Source organism: Lepisma saccharinum, chromosome 5 (assembly GCF_977018435.1).
Source record: "Lepisma saccharinum chromosome 5, izLepSacc3.1, whole genome shotgun sequence".
Lineage (NCBI taxonomy): Eukaryota > Metazoa > Arthropoda > Insecta > Zygentoma > Lepismatidae > Lepisma > Lepisma saccharinum.
In genome coordinates, this window is record NC_139233.1 from 16,825,237 (window position 1) to 16,851,656 (window position 26,420).

The 26,420-nt window shown below is 36.6% G+C and overlaps 1 protein-coding gene across 1 annotated transcript in view; it reads right to left on the reverse strand.

The window, feature by feature from the left end:
* Positions 1 to 25,564, reverse strand: part of bma (SCY1-like protein bma) — a 554,791-nt gene extending 529,227 nt beyond the window's left edge. The window contains exon 1 of the mRNA XM_083123076.1: positions 25,397 to 25,564. Coding sequence (XP_082979202.1) covers positions 25,397 to 25,564 — 168 coding nt within the window. The remainder of the gene's footprint in view (positions 1 to 25,396) is intronic.
* Between the last annotated feature and the right edge of the window lie 856 nt (positions 25,565 to 26,420).

The window sequence follows — 26,420 nt, forward strand, 5'->3', positions numbered from 1 at the left end:
GTATCTACATTTAAGCTCAGAAGTTGTAGAGTTCAATTATCATGATCACAGGACTGGATGTTTGTCACTTTGTACTCACTTTTTAACATTTAATTTTAACGATTTTTATTAATGAATTTTACATCGTTTGAAATCTTAAAATGTCTTTGAATTTTGTTTTCTAGCCCTTGGATATGTGCCTCGATATCGAAAAACGTTCTCAGGGTGTAGAGAGCACCAGGGCAACTATATTACACGGGCTTCAAATTTCATCCAGAGGATCCTCACAATATAGCGTGTCCCGCTTATACGTATAATAAAAGAAAAAATCACAACTTTTTTATTTACAAATATTTTTTGTCTAAACTTTGTACAAACATGTAACAACTCAAATTTTTTTTTACAAATAAAGAAAACTAGCGCACTTCTACATGTGAACCGTTAGTGGCACGGCAAATGTCAAACCGGTTGTCAGCCTCAATCCACACGGTGTACAGTAAACTTTGTCCTTAACACACACCCACAACAACAACAAAATCACACACAGTGAAGTCTGGTGACCGTAGGGGCCATTCAATGAAATTCGAACCTCTTCCTATCCATTTTCCATTGAAATGCTCGTCCAGGAAGTCTCTAACGAGATTTGAGAAATGAACCAGTTTCACGTAACTGTTTTTCCCATTTCTTTATTGAAATGTACGATGGAACTACTTCTTTAGCACCTAAAGCATAACGTGAACGAAATCGTCTCTGCACAAGTGTCACAGACTTCACTTCAGACAACGTTAAAACACAAAACACCTTTTCTTGTGATGACCACATGACGAATGGCTACTGACAAATTGATAATATCAGTTTTCAAGACATTCTGGCTACTGCGCATGCATGCAACGCATACAACCACTGAATGTGTTGCTAAACAAAATTATGAGTCATTCTTTAAAATGAAACAACAATCACTTTATTCTGACAGTTTGTTTAGAAGTTATGCATTTTTCTTTTATTATACGTATAAGCGGGACACGCTGTAGTGTTGCTGATTCGTAGCTATATCACGAAAAATACATTTTAATATACATTACTCACTTAAATAAAAGTTTAAAATTGTCTATTTAATAGTATATAATTCTTAGTCTTTGTTACACCATCTTGGTGTTATCACCAATATTACAATGCTTGCTATTTCATAAGAATGTCTAACTTTGCTGGATACGAATATGATTCATTGATTGATTGATATTGTTATTTTACGTCGCCTTTCTGTCGCTTTTGGCTAATAAAGGAAATGAGGATGAATGATGATGATAAAATTGATGAACGGACACTCACAAAGTACACACCCATACCCAGGTCGGGATTACAAACCGTCTTGGATAGTAGTATGCAGAAATGTAGTTATTCAGTTATGTATTAAGCCCGCTTTATGCACAGAAAGGCTAATCGAGACTGGACCTACAGTTTAAAGTGAGATCACAAGTACTATGTATCGAACTTGGGAGGCTTTTCGTAGAAGATGCATCAATGTAGTTAGGGTAATACAAACATGAGAAATGGACAGATAATTTGATCAAAATAATGAGTGAAGTAATATAAAGTTACTCTCTCTCCACAAAAGAGTTAGTAGCCAGAAAAGGATCGCATACCCCTCAATCCCCCCAAAGCAAAAGATATAATCCGAACCCTGATAATGGCAAATCCTTATCTCCTTATTTGCAGGGTTAAATCAATGGAGACAAAGGTGTTAACCAACTCTAGGCGCTGTAGCGTGTAATCAGAGTATGCATCATTCCCCATTTCATGGATTGGAGCAGCCAGTAATGCACACTCCATTCACTGGTTTTCCGTCAGCCTTATCTTACTCTTCACAATACGTCCGCCTGGCACTTCCCCATGAATTCACTCTCGGGAAACTCATTCTCTGTGATTAAACTGTTGCCCGGGCAACAATGAGCAGTGTGAAAGTAGGTGAAGGCCTAGATCTTCCTTTGTTGGAGTGATGGAAGGATAAAGGCAGGTGGGAGGAGAAATCGAAGAGGATATCAAAATCATCTCCCAGAAAGGTATTCTCAGGTTTACTTTCTAATACTTTTCCTCTCTGTTATCACAACATAATTTCTATCTCTTGTTCATCTATTTTGCAATTCAAGGCATTTTACTCTTTTCCGTTGTAACTTGTGAATTCTTCTTTTTCGCTTATATTTATTAATGCGATCAAAATCTGCAAATATATCCGTATGTTTCTTTATCAGATTTATTGTCAGTTTCCAATTTTGTCGTCCGATTTTCAAGGCTTATGTTTCAAGTTTGACAAGCAATGGAATTTTCAAATTCTTACGAATGTTATGTAATTAACAGTAACAATTTGGGTAATGATTTATTGAGCTCCAACTTGAGCTTTTAAGCTTACTACGATTTAACTTCAAGTTCATAGAATGTATGTTTAAGTGTCCCCCTATCTCGCTAACATTTAGCGACAGTAGTAGCTTCAACATTGTCATGAAACACAAACATTGCCAATTGTGCTCGGTGTGATATACGAGATGTCATTAATTAAACAAAACTCCAACAAACGAATTATTTATATGGAAAATAAACATGATGCTTCCTTAAGAGATGACCACATGTTGCTTGTTTAGTGTTATTCACACTTTCAACAGAACCTAACGTTACTTGTATTGGCGATTACTACGTATTACACATATCTAGAGATAGAAACCGCTAGGTAAATAATAGAAGACATAATCAAAATATATCATGTCATCTATATTACGTAAATTAAGATTATTATAATGATTTTGAAAAATGTTTTCCCCACATAACTGAAAGACAACTGAAATGTGAGGCAAACTTTTCTGAAATCGCCAGACTATTCGGTAACATCTTGTCTTTAGCCTAAACTTTTAAGATTTCAACGAGTATTGGTTTTCTGTTTATAAGAATGTTACCCCTCCTTATGAATTACTCACACGCTATATTTTTAAAAGCAACTACAGTTATACCGCTCAATGTTGCATTATTTTTAAATATCCATCCTGATAATTTGTGATGCAAGAATAATGAACATTCTGTGTAAAGGATACTTGTCAAATTTTTATGGTTCTTATATTAACTTAGAAGTAATGGCGAAACAATAGTTTTATTAAGTGAAAGAAAATAAAAAAGTCGACTGAATTGCCAAAATACATACACATCCTAACTCAAACAACTATTGACGAAAAACTATTTAAAATATTTAGAAACTTCCTATATGTGGTTGAGCTAAGATACTGCCTATGTTTTATTACACATAATATATACAGTAATAATAATAGTGAAATTTACTTAAACAATAACTATCAGAAATATAATTATGACGCAATTATTCGTCAACTACAGGTTAATTTCTAATCTCCGAATTTTAAGTGCACTAAATCAGATATTTCATATTATGAAAACGCTTGATTTGAAAAGCGCTATTATATTGGAATGTTAAAATAACACAATTTGATTGTCTTAGGATATTAAGATATTGCGAAGGTAAGGAAAGTAGAAAAATGAAATGGTCTATTATAACATATTTTAACATTAAAAACGTATGTAATTCAAATTTACTCCAGGCAAAATTAAATTATATGAAGCCTTTGTATATCTGAAGTTTGAATACGAGTTATGTTATATACTAGTGAATTTGTTGAATATATATTAGGTCATTTGCAAACAAAATTTAGAACAGTTTGAAAATAAGTCGCATTGATTATTGGAGAGAATAAGTTGGTACAGAATGTTATACATAATAATTAAGTTTACAAACGTATTTATTCGTTAGTATTACTAAAACATATAAATTATTTTTGTAGACTGTAGATATGGATCAGAAAGAAAGAGGATAAATTTCTAGAAGGTGACGTAATTATTCAAGCAATTGTGGTGGGTCGCTGCTGATGCACTCAAGTGGAAATAAATGGGAAAGGACGGTATCAAAGGGCTGATTTGTTTCCAACTGCACACAGTAAATTAAGTTTCACGGTGAAATCCCCATATACAGCTACCATACGTTTCATTTGTGCGTATTTAGAACGTAATAATTCATTTAGTAGGCTCCTTCGCTCGAATAAAATTCTTGGCGTTCGTAGTGTATAACTGATTTTACGAATGTGATAAAACTTCTCATAAAGTGTCAAATTGAGCCCATCCTTTCATTTATAATTTACTCAACAATTCGAACAAATAACAGACCCAAAATAATTCATACATATATTTCCAATTGCCATTTTTTGATTAGACGGGTCAATGCGACGAATGGAAATTGAAAACAGAATCTTTATCCAACGAATATAGTTTTTGGAACATCAAGAAGTTTAAAAAAATAAGCACGCATATAAATTTGTGAGTTCGAGCACTGAACATCTAAATTAAGTATGTGTCGATGCCCCTACAAAATGTTAGGAGTTAGGAATTAAAGGTATTATTTGTAATACAGTTCTTTTTTTGTATTTTTTACATTTAACACGCAATTTCTATTGCATTAGATTAACCGTGTTATAAATGATTAGATGACATTATTAATGGACTCGCAAAGAAATTCACATATCCAGGCAAATAGAGATTCGATGATGAGTCGTATACTCAACGTGTTCGGCTACTTTGGTTACTTCCACTGTGTGTGATGTCACCAAAACGTTGTTATTGTTTCCTGATGTGGCGGCTTGGTGAAAGACGCAGAAAGGCACATAGCAAGAGAAGGCTGTGGAAACAGATCTTCAAGGGAAGATAAGATGTAGGATGGCAGGTCATATCCTGAGACACGAATAAAGAAAACAACACTTGAAGGAAAACTAAATGGATGGAGTGTATCGAACAAATCACTCAAGACGTGAGTTGCAGAACCTGCAGAGAAGACATTAGCGGAAGAGTGGGGCAAATGGGAAGATGAAACAAAGTAAGAACAACATAATATAAACAAGTTGCACAGCCTCATTCGGCAAATACGAAAATACGAGAAACAAGGAAGGCGCAAGAGTAGGAGGAAATACGTATGAAGTGAGGAAGGAAATAATGGACTCACAATATTTGTGAGAGGAGCGACGTAATAAAAATCCAGAATTTTAATTAACCTCACGGTTCAACATTTTAAGATTTTAAGGGAAAATGATTTGAATTTGAATTGTGTGTCCAGATTGAAAGTTGTTCAGAGACGTATTCGTTTATATTAATAATTTATAGATTTAGGAATGACGATTGATTGATTGATTTGGTTGATGTTTAAAGTCCACTTTATGCACAGTAAGGCTAATCGGAACTGGACCTACAGTTTAAAGTTTGATCCGAACCACTATGTGCCTTCACTGAGTATCGAACCCGGGGCCCATTGATTATAAGGCGACCACGATTCCACTGCTCAATCGGTGAGGTCCATTAGGAATGACGAAAACTGATGCTCCATTAAAATATTACTAAACGTAATGAGGAGTTTTGTGGTTAGATTATACATCATTTGGCATTACTACATGTGTAAAATAAGTTTGTGTTACTAATAGTAACCATATACTTAAGAGATATATATATTGCGTATCTTTTATACAGGTAATATATACAGAATATGAGGAAGAGCTAGATAGATAAACTGGACACTATTTGAATTGGCTTGCAGAAGGATGTCTAGAATTTGGTCAAATGAATGTGAACATTCTTTACAGGATTAAGAAGATACGAATTTTTATGCAAAAAATAACAGCTATGAACAAGAATTGGTGTGACGGTTCCTTAGGTCCTCACAAACGGTTTTTAAACAGTTTCTAACTCAGAAATCATTGCTGAATAACATATCCAAAATCAGGCAAAATCGGAGAACGGGAAAAAAAACCGAAACGGATTTCAAATGGCGGACTATAATTATTTATTTATTACAGTTATAAATTTATGCTAGGCAACTCACTTTCTGTTAAAAGTTTAAAATATTTTATAATAATTACTTTTGTACAACGTAGATTATGTTTTGTGTTATTCATTTTCGCTAACGCTGCATAAACGATGTACTATTTGGAATTTTGACGTTGGCACAACGACAGAAATCAACAGTAATGTAATAGTTGTTTATGTGATGAAAACCTGTTAATAGAGTCAAGAGTCAATCGCATTTCTTTATTTCAAACGAGTAAACCCACAGAAGTAATATCTTCGCATTTCAAGGTATTCATGAACCAATGAGCAAATTACAATCGCCTAAAATAACTTAGAAGTGATCGTTTCACTGGATATGTGGTGATGAAGGAATAACAACAGATTGATGAAGCATGAATGGAAATAGTAGGTAGTAGGAGGGAGAAGAATAAAATACCTGGGTGATACCTAATTGGAATGTATCGTGATGTTAAAGAGAATGGGCCACCATAAGGGAAAATGACGAAGCAAGCATAAGACGAGGATCGAATGCAAAGTGCATAATTGCAATTCTAACTTTCATCAATGACAAATGAAGACAGGGCTATTATTATTGTCGCGAGGGAAACCTGTTTGATAATAATAGGGTTGGAAGTCTGCAACTATTTATACCAAACAAAGTACCAAGGTAATGGCACGTTTCCTCGTAATGTCTTCAGAGTGAGTTAATTACCAAGTTAAAGCAAACTTATGATAACTTTGTCCGTGATTTCCTTGAGGCGAACACCACGCGAACAAAACAATATTTGCCATTAAGTGAAACCTAGCATCTCCGGGAGAAGTTGCAAACTTTAGACCCAATTAAAGAGATAAAGCTTGATTCTCTTCTAGATACGAGGTGGTTTCATGAAACTTAAGAATTTATAACTGTTTGTCCTTCGTTCTTGTAAAATGGTGCCAAGACCAATAGCGGAAACTTACGTAGAATGCTTACATTAAGATTGCGTTTGATTATTTTTTTCTTTTATGCCTGCTTTCTAGTTCTGGAGGTTAATTGCGGCGAATAAGGTGATTCATAAACTCGATAAAATTCATGCTGCAACATATATTAAGTCTCTTTAGATATTCTAGTTTTGGACTCATTCTAGTTTGCAACCTACTTTGTAATTTCTGCGCTAAATAAGTGGACCATATTTCCGAATGGAGGGAAGAAACAGAACCAAACAGAACAAAACTTGTCTCTCGTTTAATTCTGTCTGCCTTACTGATTTGATTACTTCCAGATTCTGGTTATTAGCCACGCGCGCAGGTCGGAAATGAAATGCAGTATAACACTGTCATACTTGAGGTGTTCCAAGAAAAAAGTTTAAATAAATAAAGAAGGACATTTCGTAAGTTGTTCCCACACTTGAGACAGGTTTCCATGTAACTAATTATGCATAAGTAGCTCTAGGACTCACTCAACCAGCTTGGTAATGGGTCCCTTTAACGAAACTGGCTGCACTAACTACTTACAGGTGGCCAAAGCGTATGCTGATCACACCATTATGGCCGATATGGAGAAGTGTGAAGCCCTACATCGACACTCCTATATGTGTTCGTTACACAGTGTACTTTATGCGTGATATATGTGTTATCAGAATATTCTATCGGGTGCTGTGCAATATTGGGGTTATTTCAATGTTACATTCCACGATCAATGGATATCAAAAGTGTTCTGAAAGACGGCTAATGATTTCTTCCAATGGTTTTATACATAATTACGCATAAAGATATTAAAAGTGGATTTTATATAATCTAAATAAATAGTAATAAGTCTCTAGAAGCTGTCAATTTACCAGTAGCGGATACGCTTACTATTAGCCAAAAGTTGTATTGATGAAACAATTGCAGGCAAATGTGGCCAATTTTAAGATATCGAAATGAAAATAGGGTTTGAGTTTTTGCTTTAAGTCCGCTTTATGCACAGAAAGGCTAATCGGGACTAGGCCTATAATTTAAAGTGGTATCTGAACCACTCTGTACATGCACCGGGTAACAAATCCGGGACTTATTGATTACAAGGTGACTACGTTACCACTATGCCAGCGGGGAGTCCAAATGTAAAATTGGCTACATACTCAAATTTAACATGGAACATCAGCCTCGCACATAAGCCACCCAACATACAATAACGTTAGTTGGGTTGTATACCCTGAAGGATAAAACAGTATTAGAATTCTTTCAATGAGTTATGACACTCTCTCTCCCTCAAATCGAAATAATGAGTAATTTGGATGAAATACATGTCAAAACAACGCACTGTATACTGTCATAGCATTATATAATGAGGAACTTCATAGGAAACATGAAACAAATAAGTACCTCGGTATCTTTAATTACCTCTTCACATTAAGAAGTAGTGCACACATAAATTCGTGTTACATATTATCCGCTTTACAACTGCTTTAGACTTGCAGTGCTTTGTTATTTGAACTCAAGCAAATACTAACACCTCTTCAGATTGCACCAAGGGCAATTGTACATAACGACTTTTAAACATAATTTACATAATTAGCAATAGGTTTTGGAGCAAACGTATGCCAGGGCGAGAAAGATGCTCACCGACAGGGGCCGCTGCCCTGTTGGACGCCCAGTGGGTGCAAATCTGCTTCAAACCTGAGACAGTCAATGAAGGTCCATCGCAAGTAATTTCGGAGAGAACATTGAAATGAAAACTGCATGAAGTGGGCATCTGGATAGCAGTACCACGAAAGAAAGAAGTGGTTCACAAAGCAGCGTGTCTGACATAGGCCAAATGTTACCAATTTTTTTCCCTTGGTGTGTAGGGGTATCCTTTTGAGAAGGCACCCAAATGTCAACTTCACTTCCACGTATTACACCCTGGTAACTGAAATGTTGCAGGCTGACGAGGCTCTGGCATCTGGACCTATGGGCAGTATAATCCTCTGCAGGGCTGTGTTGTACTGTGTTGTACTTTTAATCTAGGGCAGGAGATTCTAGTCCTCAGAGACAGACGTTGATTTTAGTTACGACGGCTAGACTCGTATAATTTGACGGGGCAAATTACCCAAGTATTAACACACCCAAAAATTATTTAATTTAATCAAACTCTACTCTGGAGAACCAGAAATGTATAAGTTATTCTAAGGGTGACTCCGTTTTTATCCGGGGAGCATAGACACAAATATCACAGAGCACAACTTGAAATGTATGCAGGTAAAAGGACGAAAACAAAATGTGGAAAAGTGTTCCCTGTTTTGTTTCATAACAATAATGTAGCCTAAGTTACTATTGATAAACATCTTGGACTAAATTTATATATGTCTGTATAACTAAAAATCATAATGTGTGTAAAATAATTTGGCAAGTTGTAGAGTAGTTTAACTATTCAGTAAATAAATACAATCTTCCATAGTTTGAAACGTACATAGCACATCTTGCTCCAGATACTTCGAATACTTCGTAAACACTATGGAGTGCGTGTTAGGGTGTGTGTGTGCTACCCTTCTCCGATTTCATGCAATAGGACGATGCTTAGAAAATTCTGTTCCGCTGGCCTAAAAGCACGCGGATACTTATTACTTTATCGATTCAATTTGTCTCCCCCTCGTGTGAATAAGCCTCCCTCGCCAAGGAGGCATCCGAGGCAGATTGTCGAACTCCTTCGGATGAAAGGCGTCGGGTGCTGAGTGCAGCTGACGTATCTACGATCGATAGAATAAGGAGATCCAGATTTAAGGGGGGGGGGAAATATTCTGGAGAACTCTATTCCTTCAGTCGATCCACTCCTATTCGAGTCGAAGGATTCATTTCGACCTTTCCGTACCAGCCGAGACTGAACGAAGAGGGGTCCTATTGTGTATGTTGACAGGGAATTTGACAGTAAGGTATCAGCCATACATATCTCTTTTATTGTCTTTGTATTTCGGATTCTACATTAAAGCATTGCTAACGGCAGTGGTGTATTTGAGACGGGCTATTGGGCTTGATCCTCTATAAAATGGGATCCAACCGGGAACAAAATACGGTTATTGTCAGATGTTGATTTAGTAATTGTCGTTTCATGAAGTGCTGCCCATAAAGTATGAACATCCTGAGCTTCAAGCTGCTATTTGAAAAAAAAATAAAATATGATTCGTGAAAATAAAAAAACGAAGCCATCCGAAATGAAATCGCAAATATGTCACTGCCGAAAGATATCATGTCCTATTTTATGGGAAAAGAAAGACTCGTCGAATGGGTGGTACTTGGATTCAAGTTGCTTGCATCTGTATCTGCAGAAACAATTTCTGAATTGCAAGTGTTGCCAAATAAAATTATGTGACACTAAATTGATAGTCACTTTTTCGCATCTTCCACGTAATCGATATTACAAAACCCAGAAGATGCTGCACAAAAACACTATTGGTCGTCAACAATCACACAATTTTGATTTTCGACAAATTGATAACTTTTGTCTCATTCTCCCTAAATCAACAATCTAGAAAAAAATTGCCTTTGCCTTGATATTATACTTAATTTACAAAATCTTCCAACATTGAGTAACCAGGCAATAGACAGCATTAAAAATATCTCAATTTATGAAGTTTAATAATGTAGGTAAAAACCCTTATGGTTTTCATGTTATAAGCGATCAAAATTAAGGTAGCGAGACTTTTCAAAAAACCTATACAAATACGGTATGCGCCAAAATATACAGTACTGAAACTCGCGCATCTCGAACACGTGGTTGCGTTTGTCGACGGGGAATAGCTCCAGCTGCACGTGTTCGCAGTAGTGAAAAGGAAGTTGTGTTGTGCAGTTGTTGTTGGAAATGGGTCTCTCGACGGAGGAAAAAGTATTCATAGTTGAGCATTATTTCCGCTCATACGGAAACGGTCGTGAAGGTGGACCGAGTTTGAAAAAGGTGACTGGTCTATATGCAACCCAAATGACAATCGTCCACACTCCACATGCCCTAACCTATCCTAACCTTAGGTTTCCTGACAGTTATGCAACCCAGAAGGCACGATTGTTATTTGGGTTGCATATAGACCAGTCACTATAGTGTAACATTTGTTCATCTTTTCATTTCAGTACTGTATATTTTGGCGCATACTATATTCACCCCATTAAATGAAGCTACTAGAGATTATACTAACTTGAAGCCTTTATGTGGGTAATTTTGTTTCCTTTTAAAGAGCTGAAATACTGGGAATCAATAATAATTATTAATATAATTGGATAATGCATGTTTGTTGTATAAATTAAACAATGATAAGGAACGTCGTAAGGAAGGGCATGACCATATCAGAACCAAAATATAAAACATATCCCCCATCAACTTCACTGTTGCTCTACTATGTAAAGACGATAACATAAATAGGGATAATAACTAAAGTATATGGAGCGCTCGAGATTAGTTACTTGATTCAAGTAAAAACTTCTGATAACATTAAAATTTAAGGCACATAAATTATTCCGTTACATATGACCTATTGACATTCCACCTCTGAGAGATAAGTAGTCAACTCACTATTTATCGGAGTCTCCGAGTTCGAGAACATCTAATCCTCATCGTCGCGTTTAGACAAAAATATGCAGAAAAGTGACTTAAAATCGGAAAATATATTCCTCATCCTCCATTAATACTCCATAATATCAAATTAGAATGTTGTCCATTACACTATTCGCTTTCTTTCAAGTTAGAAAATGTCATGTGTGATTTTGGTTGCTTGAGTTTAGATGCTAGAGTTAAGTTCAAAGTATTATATTTAACCTCGGTGATCTCGTTTGATGGGACAGTAGAAAGTTGAATGTTAGTTAAATATATTGACAGTTGTGACGGTTAAAGGAGGGCATGGGGGAGCAGTCCCTTTTTGCTCCCGCACTATCGCCTCTTAATGCTAAGCCTTGTCTACCGAGAGAAACAAAACTCTCCTTGGCCTCCCTCCCACTCACCGATCCCCCCCCCCATCGCCGCTACTGTGTGCGTACATTTTTAAATGACAAAAACAACATGTAACAAACGCAAGTGAACGAATACTACTGAAAAAATACATTCGGTTCTCACCAATATCGCAGGAAATGGAACACGTCAAATATAGGGAGGCGCATGACTCTGTTTTAAACTACATATCTCCTAAACCCTAAACTCTACAGGCACGAAATAAAACCCATTCTCTAAAGGAAATCATTGTCTATGAATTTGGTCCAGTGACTTTAACACGTAAATTACATAGTTTGTTACATATTTGCCGTTATTTGTGTCGGAAACCTACTTTTAAGCTAATACTAAAACTTAAAGAAAATATTTGAAGCTTTCTAGTTCAATTAATATTTATGGTAGCTCTATCAAACAAAACACATAATTTAGGAACTTTTCTGCTCTTTCGTTTTGATTATATTCACTTCTTGTGTACAATTCATCGTTTTCGAAATGATATATTTTTCTTTAATTTTTAAGGTGAATTTCTGGCGCCATTATTTCAAGATGGCGGCGAACCTACAGGTCAAAGAGTAGTAGACTCTTCAATCGGATTGCTCACATTTTTTTACAATAGAGGCAGTTTATTTCATTTTTGTTGCAATTAGTCCCGAGCCCACATTATCTTTCCTCGACTAAATGGTGAAAGAGAACTGGTTCATTCCATCATTCAAGTACCTGTACTCTGTTCGAATGTCTTAACATATTTCGGAATCATTCGTTCGTTCGTACCACCTGCTTCTAGAGTGGCTGTCCTTTTCGGTTACGTAGACTGTGCGTACATGGAATATGCGTGCATAGCGAACACTACTTGAACGCAGAGCAGGAAATGGCAAAACGTGATCTGGTTAACCTTGTACCGCCAGCCCTGTACGAGATGACGGCAGCGCGCTTTAGCACTGGCTCATGGTCCCGATCGCTGCTAGGTCAGTCAGCGCGAGTCAAGCCTGTCTGCGCGTACATGTGTTCCATCTATTTGAATGATATTTCTAAAGTAATCAAGCATGCTAAATATATATTTATGCTGATGATATCAAGATATACACTGAAATAGACACTGATGATAGACATGTTCAGTTGCAATCTGATCTTAATGCAGTCAGTAACTGGGTGGCTAATAATCAACTTGTAATTAATACAGAGAAATCCTTTATTACCACTTTTACAAGGAAAATTCAGTGGTGTAGTTATAATTATAATTAGACTCATTTGCAGTTAAAAGAGTTAAAGTTATTAAAGATTGGGTGTCGTTTTAGACATGAGGCTTGATTTTAAAGATCATGTATATGAAATTGCAAGGAAAGCTAGAAAGGAAAGCGGCTACTTAATTAACAAATGGTCGAATTCAAACAATCTATTATTGTTAATTCAGTTATTCACTTTGTATGTATAACCTATTTTGGAATACAGTACAACAACATGGAATTTTGCATGTAATAATAATATGAAAGACATACTGGAAAATGTACAGAAAAGATTTTTCTCATTTCTATATTTTAAATTCAGCCTTTTTAGGTTTTATTGTGAATATTATATTTTGTTAGACTAACTTAATATTTCGTGTCTCTTTGAGAGAAGAAATATCAACGATTACAATTACATTTCCAAATTATTTAATGGAAAACTTGATGTACCATATTTATTATCTAAAATTACATTAAAGACACGTCATTATGTATTCCGAAACAACTGCTATGCAATTTCTGTCACTTCTTACTTTAGACATAATAGGTATTTTAATTTTCTTATATCCCAATACGGTCATAATCCATTGGAGCCTAGTAACCTTTTATTGTGATAACAACATCTGTAATTTTATTTTTAACTGTTTTTTTTAGCATATGTGATTACATTGTACTTTTCAAATTTGTATTTTTCATTATTTTAACGAAATTGGTCTTCTCACTATATATTTTCATGTAGTACACATTTAAATTATTTTTTTCTATTTTATTGTAAAATTGTGTATATGTCATACGTCATCACAAACTGCTGTATTAGGCATGTACGCTGTTTTTCAGCAGTAAAATAAAATAAAATAAATCAAATCAGATCTGTGCTTCCATAGTTGTTCACAAGCTAAGGCAAGCTAGATTAGAATTGGAAATTGTCGAAACCTACAAGGGAAAGCCTTCCGAAATGCACATAAGTTGCCGTTAAGGGATTCATAGAACAAATGAAAACTTTAGGTCGTATTTCACATTAGTTCATAGATCGGTGAATGGATAATCCTACGAACCCGTTGCACCGTGGGCAACGTCATGGAACGAACAACGATATCGAAGGCTGGAACAGAAAGTTGAATTTGCTACTACTCGGATTTCAGATAGTATTCCTTATGTACGCAAATTCACCGACACCTGCCACCTTCAGCATCGAAGCTGTTGTTCTCACCCTTTTTGCCTTTTCCCTGTACTCAAAGTCCACGAAATTGCTTGTACGCATATTCCATGTACGCAATGTCCCTGACACCTCATCTACTACCAATGCCATTCGCAGAAAAGCCCACTATAGCATTCCTGCTGCTCACATGCTGGGATAATTCTGACCTATATTCTGGTATATTGATGTTTAAGAGACTTGAAACAGAAGAGCTTGGCCGTGGCGCTACCAACGCCTTTGAGATGGTCTGACGGATTGGACCGAATTGCTTCAGTGCCTTCTCCCAGTGACTGCTCTTTGCTTGGAATTTCAGGGTCGTCGGCAAGCACAAGTTTTCGCACAAATGACTACGTTTCTCGTGTTCTGACACCTGGCAACATCATTACCACTTGGTGGCTTTCTCCATAGCAACCAATTGAAGTCCTCCTATGGTTCTGGTTAATTAGTCTGTACGTTACTTCGCCGGCAACCAATCCCTGTGGACCACTCCTGGGCAATTGCGGGAAATATCAAAGCGGTCTATTCACAAGGACAAAAGCACAATAGGAATGATTTGGGATTTTTGAGTTTCTAAGCCCACTTTATGCACAGATAGATTAATCGGAGATGGATCTACAGTTAAAAGTGGTATCCACAACTACGCCATCCAGGAGGCCCTACGAATGATTTCTGAATTCGATCGTTGTAGTTGCGAAAGTGAGGATCGACCAGGGTGCTACCAATAGACGTCTTCTCAGATGAATATTTGGACGTGTTTTTTTCGGAGTCAAGATTACAACGTCACGGTAATCTGCCCAATCTCCTTGAGCGGTAGGGTTATAAGGTTCTCCTTAAATTACAACGTCATCTAGCTCTTTCTAGTTCAGTAAATGAGGTTTCTTGTTACCCTCATCATCAGTAACATGGTCACCAGAATTGTCCAAATCACTACCTTCTTCCGCAAACGTGGTTTGGATTGGAGGCGATGGTATAGGAAGATCTTCACTGTCAGGAACAGGTGCTCGGGAGGATGGTATGTCAAGGTACTGTAGCTGACGCCTGTTCTTCCCTCTCTTGAAATGTGGCAGGTCGATCATGCAAAAGTAACAATCATCATGATGACTTGTAGGTTCCCTCCACACTCGCAGATTCGCAAATGGCATGCCTTTCCTGCTACCACGCAACCAATGTTCCATCGTCGACCTGCAGTTACCACACGTAACATGTGGAGCTCATGGTTTGTCCAGATCACCAACAGCCATTCCAAAGTACTCTTTACAGGCTTCAAAAAATTTTGTCCCTGGTACAATGACATGTTTAACTTGCTTGGGCCCAATATAGCATCCACATACATGACAGAAAGAGTCTGCATGTAATTTGCACTTCTGACCCGCTGACATGCTGTTCCATAACAAAGCAAATGAACTTAACCCAGAGTAACACACAGCCATACTGAAGTAGTAGACATGGTTGCGAAGAAACAACCTTGTAACACACAACCACAAGGCCAAAGTAGGAATCCATGTGAGCGCTTGTACTCTTCAAATTTACTACGCACCGATAAAAGAAACACACAAAAAATAGATAAACCACTCAGACGGGGTAGACATGAAGGGGGAGTTTCGAACCTTTACACGAGTTAAAATCAACAGGAACTGTGCTTCCATCTAGCGACTGTAAGAGTAAATACACCCATATTGCTGTGGCTAATATGCAAAAAACATGTTACAATATGTTACAAAACATGCGTATATCTTTCAAAATGTTGATATTTCGACAAAATCGTTGCCGGATTCGTGTTTAGTGGGTCGAAAGCTATAAGAATTCATCACAAAACAATGATAAGCAAAATCTTGTTGACCAGTGTATAATTTATTACTAGGATATTGTCTACGATGCAAGATTCGGATGCACGGAAGACTCGTAAAAATACATTAAAATAATCCATAATCGAAGCTCATCATTTCTTGTTGGCAGTTCAGCGAACATTTTTCCGGACTGAAAACAAATTAACACATTAGTTGTTATTGATTTGTGCATTATAGCCGAAATATTTAGACTTGAGAAAATTTGCTACCGTGTTGTGAAGTGCGGACTTAAAATTTAAACCTGTGTCCGAAGATTCAGCGCTACTATCGTTTGTTTTATTATCTGACGTGGAGATGCGCGTGATGAAAGTTACAGACCAATTTTTGGACTGAAAAATCTGTGGGTGCCACAATTATGCGGTGAAATACGGTATATTATATCACCTGAACCAAGGGCGCCCGCAGGATTTTTTCTCAAGGGGGGGGGGCAGAGAAAGATTTCCCATCTTACCATTCAGCCATAGAAACCTTATACTTTACGGTTTATTGTTGTTGTTATTATTATAATTATTTGATTAACTAACTAACTCCCTAGCCTTCTTAAACCCGAAGTTTCATGGCTGCAGCAACACAGGCCTTCCATCTTTCCCTATCTTGAGCAAGTTCTATATACTCTTTTCCATCCCTACCGATTTTCCTTAGGTCCATCTCAACGTTGTCCCTCCATCTTAGTCTTGGCCTTCCTACAGGTCTCTTACCAGCAAGTTTCCCAACAACAATCCTGTAAACTCCTCTTTCCTCTCCCATTCGTGCCACATGGCCTTCCCACCTAAGTCTTCTTGATTTAATCATTCTAATAATATCTGGACATGAATACAAATTATGTAGTTCTAAATTATGTAACCTTCTCCACTCACCTGTTTCCTCATCCCTTTTAGGTCCAAAGATTTTCCTAAGGATCTTATTTTCAAATACTCTCAATTTATGTTCCTCTTTCAGTGTAAGGGACCAAGTTTCACATCCATATAATACTACAGGCAAAATTACTGTTTTGTATATTTTAACTTTTAGTTTCTTAGATATTAAACGAGAAGACAAAAGTTTATGAAGAGAGAAGTAACATGCATTTCCTGAATGAAGCCTACTTTTTATTTCCTCTTTAATATAATTTTCATTTGTTAATATTACTCCTAAGTATTTGAATTTGGAAACTGGTTCAAACGAGTTGTTATCAATAATTAGATTTTGATTATTACCTAACACTTGGTTTCGGCCTGTAAGCATATATTTAGTTTTCTCTTTGTTAACTTCCAAACCTATCTCTTTAGCAGTTTTCAAAAATATTTTAGCATTATTCTTAATTGTATTCACATCATCCCCCAGTAAGTCTACATCATCTGCATATGCTAACTACTGAGTCACACCATTTAATTTTAGTCCTTCTTTAGTTTATTTTACCTTCCTAACATCATATTCTAAGGCAAAATTAAAGAGCAATGGAGATAATGCATCTCCTTGTTCTAACCCATCATGAATTGTAAATTTGTCAGACATATTAATACCCACACGAATTTTACTTTCTGTTTCTTCTTCTTCTTCTTCTTCTTATGGCGCTACAGTCCACTGATGAACCTTGGCCTCCTCTGTGATTTGTCTCCATCTATCTCTACCTTTCGCCACAGCTTTCCAATTTCTATACTGGAGCCTCCGAACATCCTCATCCACTCCATCCACCCATCTTAATTTAGGCCTTCCTCGTTTCCTTTGTCCACCTGGGCTATCCAACATCACTCTCTTTGCAGGGTCACTATCACTCATGCGCATCACATGACCTGCCCATCTTAATCTAGCCGCCTTTATTACACCAATAACTGTTGGTTCTTGATATAAGTCGTAGAGCTCCTTATTAAATCGCTTTCTCCATTTTCCATTCTCACATACTGGTCCCAATATTCTTTTACTTTCTGTTTCACTGGTGCATATTTGTATCATATTAACAAGCTTCTTAGGTATTCCAAACTCTACTAATATATTATATAATTTATCTCTTTTGACCGAATCATATGTTTTTTTGAAATCAATGAATAGCTGATGGACATTTTGATTATATTCCCACTTTTTTTCAAGTGTCTGTCTGATGTGAAAAATTTGATCTGTAGTTGATCTGTTACGTTTAAATCCACATTGATAATCACCTATAATTTCATTAGCATATGGGGTTAGTCTTGTTAAAAGAACGTTAGATAATATTTTATATGTTGTTGAGAGTAGAGAAATTCCACGGTAATTATTGCAGTTCATTTTATCACCTTTTTTAAACACAGCAACAATTATGGATTCTTTCCACTGTTGAGGGATTTCTTCTTTATTCCATATTAAACAAATTAATTTATAAATTTGACATATTAATGAATTTCCACCATATTTAATTAACTCAGCTGGTATTAAATCAATGCCAGGTGCTTTGTTCTTCTTTAGCCTTTTAATAGCATCTTTAACTTCAGTCAACTTAGGTTCTGGAACTAAAGGTTCTGCTGTGTGGACTTCATTTACTTCTGATTTATCTCCTACATGAACATTTAAAAGGTCATTAAAGTAGTTCTTCCATCTATTTAGAATATCGCTTGGGTCAGCTAGAAAATTACCGTCTTTATCTTATATCAAGTTTACTTTAGGTTGCCACCCCTTTCTAAATTCATTTACACCTTTATGTAAATCTCTGATATTTTTATTTTTGCTGTTTGTTTCAATTTCGATAATTTTGCTTTTCAAGTAATCTATTTTTTTACTTCTAAAAATGCGGTTAACTTCTTGCTTTATTCTATTATAATTGCTTAGATTTGTATCATCAGAGTTATTTAACCACCTAAGTCTAGCCTGATTTCTTATTTCTATTAGATTATGACATTCAGTATCAAACCATGGCTTACTTTTTCTCGGTTTATGGTATCCTATACTTTCTTTAGCTGCTGATTCTTTTGCATTACGTATGTGCTCCCAATTCTTATTTACGTCTGTTTCATTTATATTTTCATCATCATTTAAATCCTGCAAAACATCAAATCTATTTGATAGTTTAATTTGGTAATCTTTCTTAATTCTTTCAACAGTAAACTTTCCTGTATCAAATTTTAGAACTTTTAGATTTTGTTGCTTATGATTTATCACTGAGAGTCTTTCTCTTAATTTAGCAATTACTAAATAATGGTCACTGGCACAGTCAGCACCTCTATGTGTACGAACGTCAATTATACTAGTATGCCTTCTCTTATCAATGAGAATATGATCTATCTGATTATGAGTTTTACCATCTGGAGAAGACCAGGTATATTTATGGATATCTTTATGTTTAAAAGTGATACTTTTCACAATTAAATTCCTTGAGATTGTTGCTAAACAATTTCGCAACGCAGTAACAGACGACATACAATGCAAACCAGCTGACTGATTGATGCATGCTCCCTCCGTGCAGGTTGATAATTCAGCTACTGCACCACAGAGACAGTTTATTTTGGCCAAGGTGCACTAAGCAAAGGGGCAATATCAGGCATGTTTAATACACCTGTTTAGCTTTCAGTTGCCCTCCTCCCTTTCCCCCTCCCATGCTCGGGGCAGAATCGGAGGGACATTATACCATCGAAATTTCTCTTCTCTAAAAAAAAAAAATACCTCAATTTGAAATGATGCATGGGTTGCCTCGACTCCGTCACACGATCTACAATGGAATCGGTTTGCAACACTACATTTGCTATCACACCGATCGCTACGTTCACGGCTTTCCCTAAATGATGCAACCTCCCCTCACACGGCACTCAAGCCAAAGACCCAATCAGCATCCTCTACGTGACTGCTGGAACAGCGTCATAGGGAGGGAAACTAACATTGCGTTCAAGCCCGGAGTGTGTGGGTTGATATCACTGATCGCAGGCTTCTCCACCATCTCTCTCGGTGGAACGGCGTGGGAACACTTGATGTTTCGAAGGAGATAGTGTTCAATAAATAAGTATAATAATAATGATTTACATTACAGATTTATTTGGGTGCACACGTGTGAATAGGCAGAAGCTGCTACTGCTACATAGAAGAAACATCAATACAGTGGAACCCTGAATTTACATTTTCCTGCATCGTACATTCAGCGTTGATGGTCCCAACGGAGCAAAATGTTATAAAATTTTCCTTGAATTTACATTTTTCCTCATTTTACAATTTAAGTTCCTTGACCTTTGTCTTGTGTAAAACGTAAAATCGAGGTTCCTCTGTATTTGGGTGTCATCAGAATGGACCACCCTTTACACTCCTTATTCTTTTTGGATGAAATGACGCACATGTCTAATGAAAACAATGAGAAGGAGATTATATCTAGTAGCTTCAAATTTTTAATTTGTGATATACATTACGTAGCAGAAAATACTACAAATCAGAAATTTGCATCTACACATTCTTTAAGTACTGCATTTTTAAGGCAAGAATTTTTTTAAAAAAGGTTTTCTTTCTTGAAAAATAACTATATATAATTATTTGGCATATCATAAAATTGAAATTGAAAATATTTTGCCATTGCAAAGTTAAGACTATTTAAATATAAACTTGGATTCACGATGAGCAGATATCACACAGATACCACTTAATCTGCTCCATGATACTTTTGATCCATGTTTCCAAGTGACGAAAAGTACTGTAAAAAAATCAAACCAAAATGACGGTGCGTTAATATCAGATTCTAAATTCGGAATATGATTTCCAGACTTTTCAGGATCCCGAACAGTAGAGAATTTTCAAAGGATCGATGTAAAAGTGGTTAATTCCAGGGACCTGTAACGTAACGCAATTCATTGGTATTTGTCACCGTTCCGCGTTATTTCCGTACCGGGTACCGCGTACCTGCCCAAGTGCCGTGGACCGTTCCAAGGAAAATACCAGAACCTCTTGGTAAGGCGAACAGTAACGCTTCTGCTATACCGTTCCGTTCGTACCCGAGAGTGCTTCGGGGACGACAGCTTTGGGTACACAGAGTGGAACGTTAAAATACCCGTACCAGAAAGCATGGAAGTTGTTCCTTCTGTGAATGCCGGTTCCGTTACGGTACGTACCTCTCCTTAGAATCATACCGGTACAAATTCATGATGGGATTTGGGATCGGGTACAATTGTAACAAAACCTATTTTCAACAAATCAAATGGGTATTGAATGGATCAGAAAATATATGTCACGTAACTCTTCATTATAAAACTTTCATTGTTGAATTCTTGAAAAATCGATAATAACTAATATTAATGGAGGTTGTAGGCAATATATATATATAAAAATAAATATGGAATCGTGAGATTTGTTATTAATAATGTTACTTTTATATAACCAATACACGTAATATTAGGGTGCAAGGTGATGCCAACATATTAAAAACAAATCTTTTCAAGCAAGATATTGAGAGTTCGACATGATGATAGTTTATGTAATTAGAATATTACCAACTAATACATGTGGAAAAAAGGGAAAGTTAATGTACGCCATATTGAGAAATGTTGCCATCTAAGTTACAGATCTTAAATTCGGGTTGACCTGGCATTGCCAATCAATATGATTTTGGTAAAACTGGAAATTAGACGCCATATTGAAAAATTTCACTTCTTAAGATAAAGAAGTAAAATTCGCTTTGACGGTAGCTTATGCTAATTACAGTATGGCAAATCAACATGATTGTGGAAAACCGGAAGTTGAAGGACGCCATATTGAAAAATGTTATTTCTTAAGACAGAGGAGTGAAATTCGATTTGGTGGTAGATCTTGCTAATTAGTGTATGTTAAATCAACATGATTGTGGAAAACCGGAAGTTGATGGACACCATATTGAAAAACGTTACTTCTTAAGATAGAGAAGTGAAATTCGGTTTGACGGTAGCTTATGCTAATTACAGTATGGCAAATCAACATGATTGTGGAAAACCGGAAGTTGATGGACACCATATTGAAAAATGTTATTTCTTAAGACAGAGGAGTGAAATCTGGCTTGATGGTAGCTTATGGGAATTAGAGCATGGCAAATTAACATGATTCTGGAGAACCGGAAGTTGATGGACGCCATATTGAAAAATGTTATTTCATAAGACAGAGGAGTGAAATTCGGTTTAATGGTAGCTTATGGGAATTAGAGCATGGCAAATCAACATGAATCTGGAAAACCGGAAGTTGATGGACGCCATATTGAAAAATGTTATTTCATAAGACAGAGGCGTGAAATTCGGTTTGATGGTAGCTTATGGGAATTAGAGCATGGCAAATCAACATGATTGTGGAAAACCGGAAGTTGGTGGATGCCATATTTAAAAATGTTATTTCTTCAGATCGAGGACTGAAATTCGGTTTGGTGATATTATGGACATTACTGCATTGGAATTCAACATGATTATGGAAAATCGGACACCTAACTTTTTGATTCGAGTCCAAACTTGACATATCCCTTCTTCAATTTCATGTAATCATCAGCCTTCCTAATTACATAAAATAATCAGTCACGTGTTCTTGCAAGTGATTTACATATTCGCACTTCAAATAGTCAAAACTCGTGTCGTTAATTCATTGGAACAAATATCATCAGTAGTATAGAAAATTATTTATTTTTTGTTGTAACTCCAATAATTGACTTATGATAATGTCCACTTTGTGACACACAAGTAAGCACCAAATTTTTAACACCTCACAAAGCATTGAATTGTAACTTGAACTTCTCGATTGGAACGAGTAAAAGTGAGAGATTAGATGTAAAATATAAATGTCAATTTGTACATGTAGGGCTACTATTATCAATCAATGTAAAAGTGCTATAGTTGACGAAGTGCCGGGTTAGAGTCCCAGGTTTGACATAGGTGTTCTATGTGAGTGTCAATTCACATTCATGAATTTCATCTAATCATCACTCATCATCGTCGATGCGATTGGTAAAAGTTGCAGAAATTTATATTTTAATATCATTCATATTTATTTTTAATAAATAAAGACTAAATCGACACTCAAAAGTATTTCTTTTTCAATCGTGTTGATTTATCGTGCTCTAATTAGCATAAGCTACCACCAAGCCGAATTTCACTCCTCTATCTTAAGAAATAACATTTTTCAATAAGGCGTCCATGAACTTTCGGTTTTCCGGAATCACGTTGATTTACCATGTTCTAATTACCATAAGCTACCACCAAGCCGAGTTTCACTTCTCTATCTTAAAAAGTAAATTTTTTCAATATGGCGTCCATCAACTTACGGTTTTCCACAATCGTGTTGATTTATCGTGCTCTAATTAAAATAAGCTACCATCAAACTGTATTTCACGCCTATATCTTAAAAGGTAAAATTTTTCAATATAGCTCCCATCAACTTCCGGTTTTTCACAATCATCTTGATTTGCCATGCTTTAATTAGCATAAGCTACCGTTGAACCGAGTTTCACTTCTATATCTTAAAAGGTAAAATTTTTCAATATGGCGTCCATCAACTTCCGGTTTTCAACAATCATGTTGATTTGCCATGCTTTAATTAGCATAAGCTACCGGTGAACCGAATTTCACTTCTCTATCTTAAGAAGTAACATTTTTCAATATGGCATCCATCAACTTCCGGTTTTCCACAATCATGTTGATTTGCCATGCTTTAGTTAGCATAAGCTACCGTCACACCGAGTTTCAATTCTCTATCTTACGAATTAACGTTTTTCAATATGGCGACCAGCAACCTCCGGTTTTTAAGAATCTTGTTATTTACCATGCTCTAATTCCCCTAAACTACCATCAAACAGAGTTTCAATTCTCTATCTTACGAATTAAAGTTTTTCAATATGGCGTCCACCAACTTCCGGTTTTCCACAATCACGTTGATTCGCCATGTTCTACTTACCATAAGCTACCACCAAACCGAGTTTCACTTCTCTATCTTAAAAAGTAACATTTTTCAAAATGGCGTCCATCAAATTCCGGTTTTCCACAATCATGTTGATTTTTCATGCTCTAATTAGAATAAGCTACCATCAAACTGAATTTCACTTCTATATCTTAAAAGGTAAAATTTTTCAATATGGCGTCCATCAACTTCCGGTTTTTCACAATCATGTTGATTTGCCATGCTTTAATTAGCATAAGCTACCGTTGAACCGAGTTTCACTTCTCTATCTTAAAAAGTAACACTTTTCAATATGGCGTCCATCAACTTCCGGTTTTCCACAATCATGTTGATTATCGTGCTCTAATTAGCATAAGCTACCGTCAAACCGAATTTCACGTCTCTATCTTAAGAAGTAACATTTTTCAATATGGCATCCATCAACTTCCGGTTTTCCACAATCATGTTGATTTGCCGTGCTCTAATTAGCATAATCTACCATCAAACTCAATTTCACTTCTCTATTTGTTCTAAACGTAATGGTGACTACTGCGCATGCCTCCTAGGAACAGGTTGCCTGAAGAACGAATATCGACCTTCTGCGCAGGTCGTTGTAATTAGTATTTTTTACATGAGCTTGTTAAACTAATTGTATGTATTGTTAATAGTTTGCCAGAGTGACGTCTTCGAAATTTTTGCATAGCTGATACCATTATTAACAAATTAATGAAAGATAAACTATATATTATTTATACATATTTTTCGGATAAATAATTATCCAGAAAAATCACGCATTAGTTTTTCTAAAGTTATTATAATTTTTTTTTAAACAACGAAGTGTATATTTATCGACATTCCATTTGCTGCTGTGGAATTTTGATTGACAGTAAACTTAATTCGGATACCCTCAGTATGTTATGATACGTACTGTAAGTTCCTGTTACAAATGTTACCCGGTTCATCCATTTCTATCCACGTACCGGTATTTTAATAACAAGCGCTGGTCATTGTGCTTCAGTACCGGTTACCTACTTGTGGTTCCATTTCGTACCCGGTAGCCACCGTTCAGGTACAGTATGTACGGGTACGATCGTACCCGTTCCATCCGAGACTCGTTCCACTCAGTACCTGAAGCGAATGGGTCGTTGAGTAACGGTACGCCTAATTTACCCAGGTTGTAGGTAGGTCCAATCTGTCCGGTACTGTGTGGAACGCCAATGCCATTGTAACGCATATCGATAGTCCCGTTCGTAACTTGACAGCGTTACAAGTTGGGTTACGTTACAGGTCCCTGGTTAATTCTTCGTATTTTCCGCACTAAAAGTGACTGAAATTTCTTGAAACTGGCAGTTTCTATCACAGAAGTGCATGAACAATTTACTTGAGGCGGAAATAACGTATGGACGTCGATATTTTCCCCATATCGAATTACATGAATCTTCCAGCTATCCCGGGAAGATGGGGGCAAGTGTCTCCTCTGCCCCTCCCTTGCGGGCGCCTTTGACCTGAACAAAAGCATTCACAAACATTCATAAACGAAAAGCGTTTCACATACCTTTCCGTCGCTTTTCCTGTAGGCGTCATGAATCTTCCAAACCAGCTCGGGACCGGCGCTCGCGATCTGCTTGCCTATTTCGAAAAACTGCAGGATGGGGTTGTTGTCCAGCGTGTTCTGGGTGGCGCTGCCATGTTTGAATTTGGAAAACATGGCGGGTGCAGGCATGAGGGCGGCGAGGACTGTCCTACTCGACAGGTTTGAGTATTTGTGGGAAATTGTGGCTTTTTTCTCGTGCACTGGTTGAGAGCAAACCGTCGGCACAGCAGAACCCTGCTGTTGCCCTATTTTAACGACGTGAGGGAACGGAGATTCAGCCTTAGCTACAAGCAGCGACCGGCACGCGCGCGTTAACAGGCGCCAGTGCACATGTTTCCCAATCAAGCAAAGCTATATCTCGCTCTCTTGTTACAGTATGTGTGCGTACCGGTCCTAAGTCTTTGCACCGTTATCACAAGACGATACCTGAAACATTACGTTCGAGTGGCAAATTCTTTCGTTAATTAAAGTATGCACAAAATAATATCGAATGCTTGTATTGTCTATTCAGTCAGGTGGTCACTAAGCGATTACTTCTTCCGGTGAAGTCGAAGTCACTCCATCGCAGCCCTCGCAATCTGGAAAACAAAAGAAAAGTTTCACTTACACACATATCTATCATTTTTAACACAAAATATAACAAATTCATGTACATATATTCACATGTAAAAAAAAAAAGTAAAGTGCTCCCCTGTGCTTAGTACCACGCCTTATGTACGGTTCACTGATTGATTTGCTTTATTTTACTTCGCTTTTTGTGCCACTCTTGGCTACTTTGCGAAGATGCATATATATATATATATATATATATATATATATATATATATATATATATATACGAGGGGAGAGTAAAAAGTTTTGAGCTTCACATGGAAGGAGTGATGGATGCTAGGTAGTTAAAATTTTGGAGGATGTAAGGTGTGAGTTTTAGGACACACTGTGCGAACTTTTATGAAATTCACATGTTTTCTTCTATTTTCTTGTC